Source organism: Gossypium hirsutum, chromosome D03, assembly GCF_007990345.1.
Source record: "Gossypium hirsutum isolate 1008001.06 chromosome D03, Gossypium_hirsutum_v2.1, whole genome shotgun sequence".
Taxonomy (NCBI): Eukaryota; Viridiplantae; Streptophyta; class Magnoliopsida; order Malvales; family Malvaceae; genus Gossypium; species Gossypium hirsutum.
In genome coordinates this window covers 15,795,602-15,810,298 of record NC_053439.1, presented here as the reverse complement: position 1 = coordinate 15,810,298, position 14,697 = coordinate 15,795,602, and the positions used below count along the sequence as shown (strand labels likewise).

Here is a 14,697-nt window from a genome sequence, read left to right as displayed (position 1 = left end):
GTAAGATGAAATATTGTATCTCAATTTTATGGTCTAAAAAATTAATTCCTTTTAAGTTTTGTAATTGTTTCCCACGATAATGATTAAAAAAAAACTTAAATAGTTAAAAATATTTGTTCAATATAAAAAAATTAATTATTAAAATATATTTTTAGTTCATATAATAGCATAAAAAATATTATAAAAATAGGCAAATTTGATTTAATTCTACAATAATACAATTGAATCCTTCCTTAAAAAACCTCGAGAAACATTTGCAGATGTCAACTTTGTAATTTTTCACAAAATCTGAGGGATTTTTCGTAGTTGAGCATGCATATAAGCCCTTTCCCCCTCAACGATAATATCGTATCTGTTTCCTTATTTGTTCTCTCTCTCTCTTATTAGAAATTAGACACTACTAGACTTGTAGAAATGCAAGGGCTCGTCTTGTTGCCGGTACTCCTTTGCGCCACCTACCATATCGCTCTTTCCGCGACCAACGTTACGGTGGCGGACGGTAAGAATTTACATATATAATATACATATATATAAACACAGGAGTTTTTACTTTTGAATTAAAATTTCGAGCAAAGTAATTTTGTTTATTTTGAAAGCACAGTTAATAAAAATAAATAAACATCTCTACTTTCTCTTCATGAATTTTTGGTTGGTATCAGGAAACGTAGCAAGTAGTATGGTTAGTTGTTACTCAGTTAAAAATAGATTTAAAATTGTTATTGTCATAAATAAAACCAAAATTTTAATAAAAGAATATGCTTACTAGGATTTGAAAGATTGAACTAATTATTTTATTGGTTTGATTAAATCACGAGAGCTTAATTAAAACACTATGATAAGGTACTACACATAATACAAATATAATATATAATACAGATGGGATCATTTGGATATTTGATAATTAGTGTACTGTAGAGTGTAGCAGCTGCAGGAGTTTGTCAGGGATATTTTACCGATAGCCACCGACATCAATAGCAATAAAATTTACTTGAGCAAGCAAGGCCTTGTTTAATTAGTCTAATTGGATATAAGAGCAGATATTTGGGACGGTTTTGATAAATTCCAGTGATGGACCACATCACCACATGAATCAACCGGTGAAAGCTATTAGCCTTTTTAGCTTAGCTTACTAATTTTAGAAAAAAGATGCCAAAGTTTGCCGAACAGCTTTCTGTTTCTTGCCTGCTTTGGATTTTAGTGAAGACAGTCTCAGTTTCAATTGATTGGATTATTGAATTCAGGGCTGTTAGATAATGGTAACTTTGAGCAAGCCCCGAATGCCTCAAACATGAAGGGCACGGTTGTTGTGGGGCGTTATGCAATACCAGGATGGGTAAACGAAGGGTTTGTGGAATACATAAAGTCCGGGCAAAAGCAAGGGGACATGTTGCTGGTGGTGCCTGAGGGAGCCTATGCAGTCAGGTTGGGGAACGAGGCTTCAATCAAGCAGGAGATAAAGGTGGTGAAAGGGATGTATTACTCCATCACCTTCAGTGCTGCCCGTACTTGTGCTCAAGAGGAGCGTTTGAACGTGACGGTAGCACCCGATTCCGGTGTGATGCCCATCCAGACAGTGTATAGCAGCAGCGGTTGGGACAACTATGCTTGGGCATTCAAAACACAATCTGATGCGGTCATGTTGATTATTCACAATCCTGGAGTGGAGGAGGATCCTGCTTGTGGACCACTCATCGATGCGGTAGCTATCAAGGCTTTATATCCTCCCAGACCCACCAACAGTAAGCCTTTCTTCACCTTGACATCGATAAAACTTTATACATAGACATTGAGTGGTTCAGTGTATCAAGTACAAGCTTTTACTTCTAAAGGATTAAGCCGATTAACTATCAAAGCTACAATTGAAGGCAGGCACGGTTGATTTGATCTGTCAGACGACTTCATTTAAGAAACTACCCAACACCTTGGTCCAGTTGCACATGATACTGAATGCTATTGTTTCACTAAAATTTCAATTTTGTATTGTTGCAGAGAACATAATGAAAAATGGTGGTTTTGAAGAAGGTCCTTATATATTCCCCAACACTCCATGGGGTGTCCTAATCCCACCCAACATTGAGGATGATAATTCTCCTCTCCCTGCCTGGGTAGTCGAATCCCTCAAGGCCGTCAAGTACATCGATTCAGCCCATTACTTCGTGCCTCAAGGCCGAAGAGCCGTGGAGCTAGTTGGTGGAAAAGAGAGTGCAATCGCTCAAATAACAAGAACCATTGTTGGCAAGACATACAGGCTCTCCTTCTCGGTGGGCGATGCTAACAACTCCTGTGCAGGTTCTTTGGTCGTCGAGGCATTCGCCGGTAAAGCCACACTCAAAGTCCCATACGAATCTAAAGGGACTGGTGGATTCAAGCGAGCTGCACTTAGATTCGTGGCTGTTTCCAACAGGACAAGAATTATGTTCCTTAGCACGTTCTACACCATGAGAAGTGATGACTTTTCTTCTCTATGCGGTCCTGTTGTTGACGATGTGAAGCTTTTGAGTATTCGTAACCCTTGATCATCACCGACCTTGTTCGGGGCTGTTGATGATCCATTGTTGGACGTGGTCTATCAACATTTTGTCTTCCTAAGGATGATTTTTTTTTCTTTGGTTCTTTGTGGGCTTGGAAAATCAAAGGTTTTCGTGTGAGCTAAAGCTATATATTGTGGGGAAAAAAGAACCTAGGCTATATATTAATCCAACAAAATAAAGTATATATATATATAGACTAATATCAGGGAGTATACTAGTGTGATTTTATTACGTGTTTAATTATGAATTATACCATAATAAATGCGAAAATATTGGGTTATCACTTTCATCTTTTTCGCTGCGTATTGTATTTAATGAAAGATTATCCTTATAAAACCTTAATTACTGAATAAATTTGCACTAGCTGGTATTCTCCACATTAAGCCTCCATTTGGCTGGGTAACAAACTGCATTGCAAAGATTTTTATTTGCATTAGCTTTATTCAGTTTCAATTGCATCCTTGGGCTATTTGAACATGCCATAAAGGCCTTCCCTTAAACATACGTTGAATCCAGGCAATACACAAAGACCATAGACCAAATACGTTGAACAATAAATGGAACATATATACTAGATTTGTAGTTATCTTATCATTGACAAATTATACATTCTATGTACGCTTTGGATAAAGATTAGATTAAAGATGATATCGAGGATATAGATGATTTGAATAAAGATGACTGGATAAGAAGAATTATGGTTTGGATAAGCTTGATTCACTGCAATTTACACTCCAAACCATGGAAGTGTTGCTATTTACCTACTTAATAGATTCCCAACTAATGCTTTGAAAGAAAAGATTACATACGAGAGTTGGTTTCGCATTAAACCTTCCTTCATCTTCCTAAAATATTTAGAAGCATTTTGGCCTGACACAAATCGTAGTGGTAATTTAAGTAATTTTCGGCACTTAACGAATTTGTTTTCTAGTTATTTTAGTATTTTTTTAGCTTAGAGTTAAATTATTGCAAAATAAACGTTTTTATGTAATATTTCGAGTTAGTTGACTCATTGGGTCAATATCGGCCTTAGGGTAGTTTTGATGCTTTAATCGAGTGTGCAAGACACTTATTTTTAGGCCCAAAAGCATCAGGAACGAAAATCGAGTCGCAACACAAGCTTCTGGGATCATAACACAACCGAGCCAATTCAAGAAGTAACATTCGAAGTAGTGTGCCACAGCATGCACTAGCCTATGTTACGACACAGGTCTCACAGAGGGCAAAAATTCATCAAGGGTGTTTCCGTCCGCACAACCCGTATTTAGTGTGATTAAGACTTGTATTTGACCTAATTGAGCAACTAACTTTGCTTATTTATAGTTAAACATAAGTTAACCTTAGGAGCTTTTTGACAAGCTGTTTATAGGGTTTAGTTAGTAGATTTAGGATTTCAATTTAGGTTTAATTTTCTTTTAAAAACAATTTTACTTCTTGTTCTTCAACTTGGATTCAACTTGAGTCCAAGTCTTCGTTGTTAAGTATTTTCATAATTTTCCATTATGTTTCTCTTGCAAACGACAATATCTCGATAACTGTTAAAGGATTTCATGGATCCGAGCACATCAAGATTCTCAAATTGATCAATTTCTATCTTTCTCTCTTTTAAATTAAATTGTGTTTTTGCATGATTAACTTAATTGTAAGGAAGATGGTTATTGAATCGATGAGTGGTTAAGTCTTTTAGGGAGATTAACAAGCAAATGTGTGAGTGATCAATGGAAGAATGAGGGTTTTCCATACGGATTAGTTGGTATACATTTATGTGTGCTTAAACCCTTAGATTGACGACCTTAGGAAGTAATCTAGGTTAAACAAGATCAAGAGATAAGTTTTTCAAGTAAATCGTAATTTATCCCGGTCACAAAAGTGAGATCGAGAGATAAGTGAGTACTGGTCAATTAATTAACTGGTAGAGACCAAGAGGTAATATCAGTTAGTTAATAACTAATTCACTAATAAAACCCAAATTTTGAAGTTAATTACAACCACTGAAGTGAGCTAATCTTTTGCTTGTTATTTGAGAGTTTTTTGTTTGTCAACTTCGTTTTAGTAGTTTAGTTTTTATTTTATGACCTTAATCTTTAGTTTTAATTTTCGTAATATAATTTTTAGTGTTTACTATTTAGACTTGCTATTATAGATATATTTTAGATTTAATCTATCCTACCTTGGGTACGGTCCTCGGAATACTTCCTGGTGTTTCATTGTAACACAAAACTATATTACAATTTGACCTGTTTGCTTGTAGATACCGCACTTCATTAGATATTTTATTTGCATGATTTTTCCTCTAAACGTTCCCATGTTTGGAGGCGGTTAAGTTGTTGGCGTCGTTGCCGAGGTGGTTTCAACATTAAATTTAAATTTATTTTTTGCAATTAGTACAATAAATAGGAAAATTAAAAATTATTGATACAATTTTTACTTTCTTTTATTTTTGTTGTTTTTAATTTTAATTTTGTTTCTAATTTCAGTATATGAACCGAAGTGGAATCACTCCAATTGAGCCACATCCTTATTCAAAGTAATTTCTGAGACAATAAAAATAATCCTTGGGTAAACTTGGTTCGAACTAGTTGGTTAAAACCTAGAATTGCTAAACTAGTTATTACCAAACCCCAGTTTGAAATCAATCTCGCAATACTAACTTGGGTGACCATGAACTAGCAATTTGGTGATGATATCGACATTGATTTGGTGGCATTTCTGAGAGGATTTAAATAGATTTGCAGTACAGTTGGGTATCCTGTAATTTCAGATAAGGCAATCAAATTACTCTGGATTCCTTTCGCACTTGGAGGTCAGATAGAGAATGGTTAGAGGCATTACCACTAGAGACTATCACATCCTGGGAAGAATTTGTAAAATTATTCTTACACAAGCTCATACCAAGGCCTTCTGTGTTAAAGACTTAAGCCAAACTACTCAAATTCAAGCAATAACCAACCGAAAACATTGTGACAAGCTTGGGATATATTCAAGTTAATCCTTTAGAAAATACTTGGATGCAACATTGATCTAGCCATTCAATTGTAACACTTTATGGAGGCCTAGATCAGTATAGAAAAGGACAGTTTGATATTGTGGCTGAGGGAAGTATTTGGACAAAGACAACCCATGAGATAGTTGTTCTTGATCTGCCATGAATTACACTATTATTTACATCCTTTTTACACATAATTTTAGCTTGTTTAATAGTTAAATCAAAGCATCTTAATATATATTTAGGTTTTCATACTTAAAGTAGTAATTTATGTTTTCTAGTAGTTTTTATTACATTTTATTTATCTAATTAAGGTTACATGGTCTTGTAGGTCAAGTTGAGAGCTAAAGATGCTTATTCGGGCCAAAACTGATGCATATGTCACGACACCAAGACATTGATGTCTCAACATTGAAGATAGAAGCCAAAAACAAGTTCTAGAGTGAAACTGCCCTCAATGCCGCAACATGATCCTCCTATGTCGCAACATACCACTTGTGGTTGGTTGCAACATCACAAGCCTGTGTTGCAACCAAAGCCCTGCGCAACCCAAAAACTCCTGCACGTTTTATTTACATTATTTAGGGAAATTAGGAGTATTTGTCCTAGTCGAACTCTAAGGACTTCAAGAATATTTTAGGCACTTTAATATTCCAACTTTAGCCTATATAAAGGCCATTGTAATCAGTTTAAACACACAATTTTTAGGGAGGCAAAAAATATACTTAGGGCTTTTATTTCATTCTTAGTTTTTACTTAGGGTATTTTATGTTCTTGTAATCGAAAGATCCTATTCCGAAGTGAGACTCTTACGAGTAGAGATTGTTCCGAAGCCATGCTTTCATCAATAAATCCATGAGCATCTATTTTCCTTTATTCTATTCTTTATACCTATTTCATTAACATTGCTTAATTGAATGTTTGTGTAAATATTAGAATTAATTTATGCTTTATCCATATCTCGCATGATTTCAATTGTTATAATCTTATTAATTGATTGAATGATAGAATATCTTAGCGGATAAGCTATTTGGGAGAGAAAGAACCTAAACCCTAGGCTTGGCAATCATAGGAAGTCATTTTGGTGAGAATTAACCCAAAATTAGTATAACCTATCCGTGAACACCTTAACCCCGAATCGGTCTGGATTGTAAGGTCGGAAGATAAGTAGTTTTCGCTGACTCATTTTTCTAGTGGACGTATTGGAAGATCCTGCTAGGGTATCAACAGTTGATTGATTAGAACCCTACATCAATAATTAATTAGGTAAAACAATTGGATCTAGGTTAAATGAACTCGTGTAGTCGAAACAAGGGATAGGAGAAGCCGATACATGAACTTAGGAGTAGATTTAGGTTTAGTTCAATTTATTTAGTTTATTAATATTATTTCATCTTTTTTCCATATTAATACTACTAATTTGTGACTCAAGTAGATTAATAATTATTTCCCGTAATTGGGTTGATAACAGCCCTCCCCAAACTGTAACTCTTTGGGTACAATCCTCGAAATACTTACCTACTTGTTGTAACTATATTATAACCTGACCTTTATACTTGTGAACACCGCCTCAATTCTATATATTTTTTAGCAGTGTTCACACTTTGGACGTTAGTACATCTGAAGGCGATCAATTCTCCTAGAAAAAGCAAGCACAACGATCACACTTGGGGGCTGATCAGAGTACCAAAATTGGTAACTAGGCTAATGAATGTCATTGAAAAAGAATCAATGGTTAATAAGGATAATTCAAAAACGAGTAAGGAATAGTCAAGCGATGGTGATTCTTACATTTTTTATTCGGACAAAATAATAGAGGAAGAATTTTTAGGAGACTTTGAGAGATCAATTGGAACATATTTATCCTCAAACCCTTGAGTCAACCAGAAAATTCAATGACAATCTTGGTTTCGTTAATCATCAAACCACAAAATTGGAACGAAAATTGCAGTCGACACATTTAAAGTATAGGTATTTAGGCACTAACAATACTTTACCAGTTATCATCGTTGCTAGTTTACTGGTGGATCAAGAAAAGGCGTTATTGGAGATGCTCAAGACACATAAAAAAGCAATTAGGTGGACTATTGCTGACATCAAGGGAATTAGTCTGGTACTTTGTTAACATAAGATACGACTAGAACATGGAAAGAAGCTAGTCATATATGCTTAAAGATGCCTTAATCTAACGATGAAATAAGTGGTGAAAAAGGAACTTATAAAATGGCTTAATGTAAGGATTATTTACCCCTTATCTAATAGCGAAAGGGCAAGCTCGACACAATGCATCCCCAAGAAAAGAGGGCTGATAGTGGTTGCGAATGAGAAAAGCGAGTTAATTTTGACCCAAAATATAACAATATGACTGGTATGCATTGACTACAGGAAATTGAATGATGCAACCAAGAAGGATCATTTCCCAGTTCCATTTATTGATCATATGCTCGATAGATTGGCGAGAAGAGAGTATTATTGCTTCCTTGACGGGTATTTAGGATATCACCAAATTCCAATCCATCTAGATGATCAAGAAAAGGCTACGTTCACATGCCCGTTTGGGAGTATGCATTTCGACGAGTGCTATTTGGGTTATGCAATGCGCTATCCACATTCATGTGATGTATGAATACTATCTTCGTTGATATGTTGTGTAACACCCCTTTCCTAGTCCAGTTGTCGAACCTGAGTAATAGGATCCTACGTACAACACTAAACAATTACATGCAATTTGTTTACCAAAATCTTAATTAATTATCATCATATCACATATAATCAAATACATCATGTAATTCAATCTATTTCGGGTTTATATTGAGCATATGGAAGCTTAAAACCAGCTCGATATTAAACAAGGGTCACACAGCCATGTCCCTTGACCATGTGGAAATGCTAAAGCTGTGTGGGATGGGACACACGACCGTGTAGGCAAACCTTGTATACTCACTAAGGTCGTGAGGGTTAAAAGTGTAAATATTAAAAAAATGTCACACAACCATGTCGCTAGGCCATGTGCACCAAAAATGAACCAAAATCTACAGGCCACATAATCGTGTCTTAAGCCATATAGGGCACACGCTGTGTGCCAGGCTGTTTACCAAGCCATGTGTACTTGGAACATACCTTCCAAAACAAGCTTTATAACCCTATTTCACTTATGCCACAATCAACCAAATATACCATATTACAATCAATTCCAAAATAATTATAATCATGCCAAAACATCATTTACAACAACCATCCTAAATGCCTAACCAATATGCCATCAAGACAGCTCAACATGTTCAACTAAGCATGCATCTTCTAACCCTTTAAAGACATAATGAAACATACCAATTCAATTATAAAACATGCACCAAACTTTCCATTAATTGCAAGACCAAAACAAATGTACCAACCATCATTTTCACATCTATGCACCATCCAAATACACATCTAGCATATTATCTTCTCAACCATTAAATCACATTAAAACATTATGCTTATATGCCAAACTATTTCAACAAGATAATATTAACATAACCATTTCCAACACATACATATACATTTATATACTTGATCCTCAAAATGCCAAGATAGACCTTGTTTAACCAATGACACCTTAGGTACATGACATAACCAAAAAAAAATCACCAACACTTGAGACCGGGATTGACGCTGGATGCTGAATTTGACGATCAAATAAAAAAGTACCTAACCTGCGTTCGAGAAACAAAACTATACGCTAAGTATAACTCAGTGATATTTGTAACACCCATAACCCATTTTATATCTGGATTAGGGTTATAGAGTATTACCGTACATTTGAGAACATTTAACAACAAGTAACATCAAATTTATCAATTAATTAACAACATTCATAAATCATCCAGACTAAAGTCAAACATACACATATGGGACTTACATCAGGCCTATGAGACCTTAAAAATAGTTTTGAAACAATTAGGAACCAATTTGAAGCAAATCAGAAAGTTTAGGGAAAATTGAAAATTTTCAAAACAGAGGTGAGACTGTCGTGTGTCCAGGACATGGCAGTGTGGCTATTCCACATGCCCGTGTGACTACTTCACATGCCCATGTACACAGACTATGTAACTAACTGTGCCATGTAATATAAGGTCACACGCTGTGTGGCTAGGCCATGTAACTCTCTGTGCCCATGTGGACCAATCTGCGCCTAACACGTTGGGGGTACACACTTGTGTTGGTTTGCCCGCATATGATACATGACCGTGTGACAGCCCGTGCCCTGGGTCGTGTGTGCTAAAAAATGACCCAAAACATGCCATTTTCACACCTAATGCTTATTTACCTAAACCTACTTACTAACACATGATCACAAGGCCTCAAAACACATTCAGGTGCTACCAAAACATGCTGATTCAATCAATCAGAGATCTAACCAATAAGTCATCAAGGACACCTCAACTGAATCACTTAACATTTCATTACCTAGTTAGACTTCCAAGCTATCAACACTCAATCTCAACTAGCATACATTAAGATAACCAAGCTTACCAATTGACTCACACAACTACATCCACTTGTGTCTAAGTTGGAATCATGCATACATATATCAAGGAGTTGTAAAACATATCAAGATCATAAGCATAACAAGTTATATAGCATAAGCAATTATGCATCTTTACAAACAAACTTAAATCCTCCTATTACATGCCATATAAACCAAGTTGTATTTAAAATCTGCCAAAAAGGATCCTCGAATAGTGTATTTCTTCGAGTTGATCCAATCGCTCGACTATCCACAAAAACATAATCTACAAGGAAATAAGACAAATAACACGAGTAAGCTTTTGTAAAGCTTAGTAAGATCGATGGTGAAAATGATAAAGCTTACCAAATAACATAGTAAATCAAATAATAAGATTACTAAACAGAGGTCTTGTCAACCACAGTTCACAATAGATGAATAATACTCGAACAATAATGTAAATCAAACTTTCGACATTTTAATAACATTTGATTATCACTAACACATTATAGATGAATGGTATACATATATGACTACACGATTAACCATCCAGAAACACACCAACCACTCACGCGGGCTAATCCAACTGATAACACACCTCAACACTAAGTGCCAAGCCGTAGGCTAACGTTCGCCCCCAGTAACACACCAGAAAACATTGTAATATAACATAATATTCCACAACAAATGCAAGACCTCGGTATATTCAATGGACAGGAGATATACAGGAATCATCATCACCTCTCAAACCAATCTCATACCGCGCGCAAAATCACCTATTGGCATGCCAATTGTACCCTATCCTATGTTCATTCGACTCAAGAGATAACAACAGTAATTAGTTCTTTAACAATCCATAAGTTCAATTCTCATTTACATGATAGCCCGGAAAGTGAGAGGGTTGTGGTAAAAATATAGGCCCAAAACATGGACTTGGTCAACAAAAAAGCCCATTTAGAAAATGGGTCAAGCCTCGAGTAAGGCTTTTTTGGCCCGAGCCTGGCCAAATATACAAAAAATTATTTTTTTATTGTTCTTGTTTTTTTTTGCTATTTTCTTGTCTTTTCCCACTATTTTGTTACCATTTCACTACTTTGTTGCTACTATTTTGTTGTTATTGTTTGGATATTGTATAATTTTTGTTTTATTGTTAATGTTGTTATTATTTTAGAGGAATTTGATTGTTAAGTTGTACCTATCTTAGTATTATTTAAGTGTATATACTTTTTTAAATTTATTTTCAATTTGTTGGGAAACATTTATTTTAATGTTTTTAGTATTTTGATGTATTATATATATTTTTAAAAAATTATATAAAAAATAGTATAAAAAATAATACAGGCGGGCTAGGCCGGGCTTGGGCAACTTTTAGGCCTATTTTTCAGGTCAGGCTGGGACTAAATTTTTGGTTGGGCCCAACCCATGGACACCTTTAAATGATATTAATACATTAACCAACTATCAACAAATAAGTTTCATCTAATATATATAATGTATTAGAATTAACCGAACGAACTTACTAGATTAAACTGCAGTAATGACAAGGGTACATGGACTATTTCGTAACTTCCTCTTTTACTCGATTTTTAACTCATTCTTGATCTAAAATAATAATTTCATTCAATTAACTAGTTCCAACAGTAAAATTAACTCATTTTATGCAATTAAGTCATTTTAGACATTTTTACAAATTACCCCCACATTTCACTTTTATGCAATTTAATCCTTAAGTCCAAAACACGCAATTAAACAAAATTTGAACTCAAACCCAGCTTAGCCAAACCATGTAGGAGTTTCTTACAGCCCATATTTTCTATTATTCTAATCAAGTACAAACAATTTTACTATTTTTACATTTTAGTCCTTAAATGTTAAAATCATCAAAAACTACAACAAAACAGTCCTATCTAACAACCAAACTCAATAATCTTCCATAAAGCCTCATGATTAACTCAAACTCACCAATGAAATAATCCATAACATTTTGAAAGTTTTACAAATTAGTCCTCGAGTTAGCTAAATCAAGCTAATACGAGCTTGAAAACATAAAAATCACTAAAAACGAGTGAAAGTTCACTTACCAATAGGAGACCAAAGCTTGACCGAAGCTCTCCCAACCCTAACAATGGCTATTCGAGTTTTCTAGAATGGAGTAGGAAGATGATATGTTTTAATTCTTTCATTTTATGTTTTATTTAACTTGAAATTTGATATTTAAAATTTTACCCTTAACCCTAACTTAATAATTCATTAAACCTTGTCCAAATTTATCCACTATAACTCTATATGGTTTATTTACCATAATAGCCCACCACTTCACCAACCTATAATCATTTAACCCTTTTAGATAATATAAACTAACTTTTACGATTTGGTTCTTTTTACTTAATTGACTATCCAAACATTAAAATTTCTTAAACAAAATTTAATACGACACTAATGACCTCGTAAATATTAAATAATTAATATTTACAGACTGACACGTCAGAGTTGTGATTTCGAAACCACTATTTTTGTCACCATTGGAAAACGGGCTGTTATAATATTTCTATATCAGAACTCTAAATCATTATATAAATCATGTAATGCATGAATCAACAAATGAGAGTTCAAATGCAAATTAATATGAATATCTACATGTCAAAATATATATCTCATTTATACGATCAAATTTTACATATCCAAATCTATAATCTGATATCCATTATCCATCCTTATTTCAATTTATAATAATCAATTTGTCAATTACCCAACATAAATTTCATCAACCAATCATCAAGTCACATATGTTCTAGTACAACTCATCCCAACCCTATGCATGTGATATGACATACAGAAACATAAATTTTCAATGGGCTTGCTTAACATCCAAATCAGATATTTATTACGAGACAGTACAATGGATATACTTAACCCGCGAATCATATTTCCATTAACAGAAACAGTGGCACGATTTATTTTTCATGCTTTTCAGATAATGCTACTAAATCACATATAATGAGTGTTAGAATATTAACATAATATCTCATTTATCAATAAGACATACAAACACATTCATATCATCACAAATTAATCAGTTCAGAATCACTTACTTGGAAATCATCCTTTTTAACAAATTTATCATCCCTTTTGAAAACATACCGCATTCACGTATATTTACATTTCTTATTACTTATAAGAGTATCAATCATTAATATATATTTTAGTTAACAATTATTCATACAGATTTTGTATTAAGTTAAAACCACACCTGAACTTAATAGATCCAATGCAACACTAGACTCCTTCAAATACCCACTCTTGGATCTAACTAGATCAATCACAGATTTGAGCATAACACAATGATCCATTATTAAAACATTACTAGTTATTCCTTTATTAAGAAACAATTTAATCAAAATTTCCAATCCCACACTTACACTTATATGATTAGAATCGAAGTAGTGATTCAGTTACAAAGTTAGGGGTGGTCTAAGTTGATAGTAATCGATCCTTCAACAGATGATCTACCCAAATCATCCTATACTTATGTTAATAAGATCGGATTAGAAAGATCGGTAATTCAACAGGGTCTTAACTTGAAGAAGTGAAAATTATGAAAAATCGTCATTAAAAAAAGAATGAGTTTGGGATTTAGTAACAATTTAAGAAAATAGAAGAAAAGGGGTAGAAATCTTATTATGACTATAGAGTTGAAGAGAAAATGGAAAATGTAGAAAACTAGTAATGATGGTGGTGCAGCAGCGTGACTGTGATGATGGTCGTGGAGGTCTAGCGGTGGTGCGGTTAACTATGGGTAGTGGAAAATGGAAGAACGGTGGAGCAAAAGGGTAGTTTATAGGGTAAAAATGAAGGAAAAAGATGTGAATGGTGGCTACTTCTGGTGGGATGGATAGTTCAAGGTAGGAAATTGAGAGGAAATGGAAATTTTAAAGGACAAAGTCTTCAAAAATGGATCATGGGGGACATGTGGAGTGAAAAGGGGGCTAAATATAGTAGGTTGACTTACAAAAGGAGGAAAGAAATTTTTTCCTATATGGAAACTATAGGGTGACGACATAGGGGTGGTTACCAAGGTTTTATAAGCAAAAAATTTTTAAAAAATATATACGAGGGTATGCGTAATTAAAAATATGAGGCTTGATATACTCTAAATCAAGTAATTACACTTCTGTGGCTTAAGTTGTCTCGATGCATAGGCCACAACCTTACCATCTCTCATCAACACACAACCAAGACCGGTATGAGACACATCACTGTAAACCACATAATCTTTCCCAGACTCGGGCTGAATAAAAATAGGTGCTTGAGTCAGCATAGACTTAAGCTTCTCAAAAATAGCTTGTTGCTCATCAGTCCACTTAAAAGCTGCACTCGTTCTCAATAGCTTAGTCATAAGAGTCGCAATCAAAGAAAACCCTTTCACAAACCTCCTATAATATCTAGCTAATCCAATAAAACTCTATATTTCACTAACATTCTTAGGCTACTTCCATTCCGAAATAGCCTCAATCTTTTTTGGATCAACAGAGATACCCTTAGCTCATTTTGCATGACCTCAAAACATCACTTCACGAAGCTACAACTCACACTTACTGAGCTTAGCATAATACTTTTTCTCACGAAAAATCTGTAAAACAACTCTTAAGTGCTCATCGTGCTCAAATTTAGACTTAGAGTAGATTAAGATA

General features: G+C 34.4%; 1 protein-coding gene across 1 annotated transcript; it reads left to right on the top strand.

Moving 5' to 3' along the window:
• Positions 1-214: 214 nt before the first annotated feature.
• LOC107951813 (uncharacterized) lies at positions 215-2,814 on the top strand. The gene is made up of 3 exons (XM_016886958.2): positions 215-499; positions 1,242-1,739; positions 1,990-2,814. The coding sequence occupies exons 1-3, from the start codon at positions 415-417 to the stop codon at positions 2,514-2,516; spliced, it is 1,110 nt and encodes a 369-aa protein (XP_016742447.2). The 5' UTR covers positions 215-414; the 3' UTR covers positions 2,517-2,814.
• Positions 2,815-14,697: the final 11,883 nt, after the last annotated feature.

Excerpts from the sequence above, each read along its gene's own strand:
- LOC107951813 (XM_016886958.2), top strand. The coding sequence starts at position 415 with ATGCAAGGGCTCGTCTTGTTGCCGGTACTCCTTTGCGCCACCTACCAT. Across the intron at positions 500-1,241 it reads CAACGTTACGGTGGCGGACG|GGCTGTTAGATAATGGTAAC; the intron begins GTAAGAATTTAC and ends TATTGAATTCAG. Across the intron at positions 1,740-1,989 it reads TCCTCCCAGACCCACCAACA|AGAACATAATGAAAAATGGT; the intron begins GTAAGCCTTTCT and ends GTATTGTTGCAG.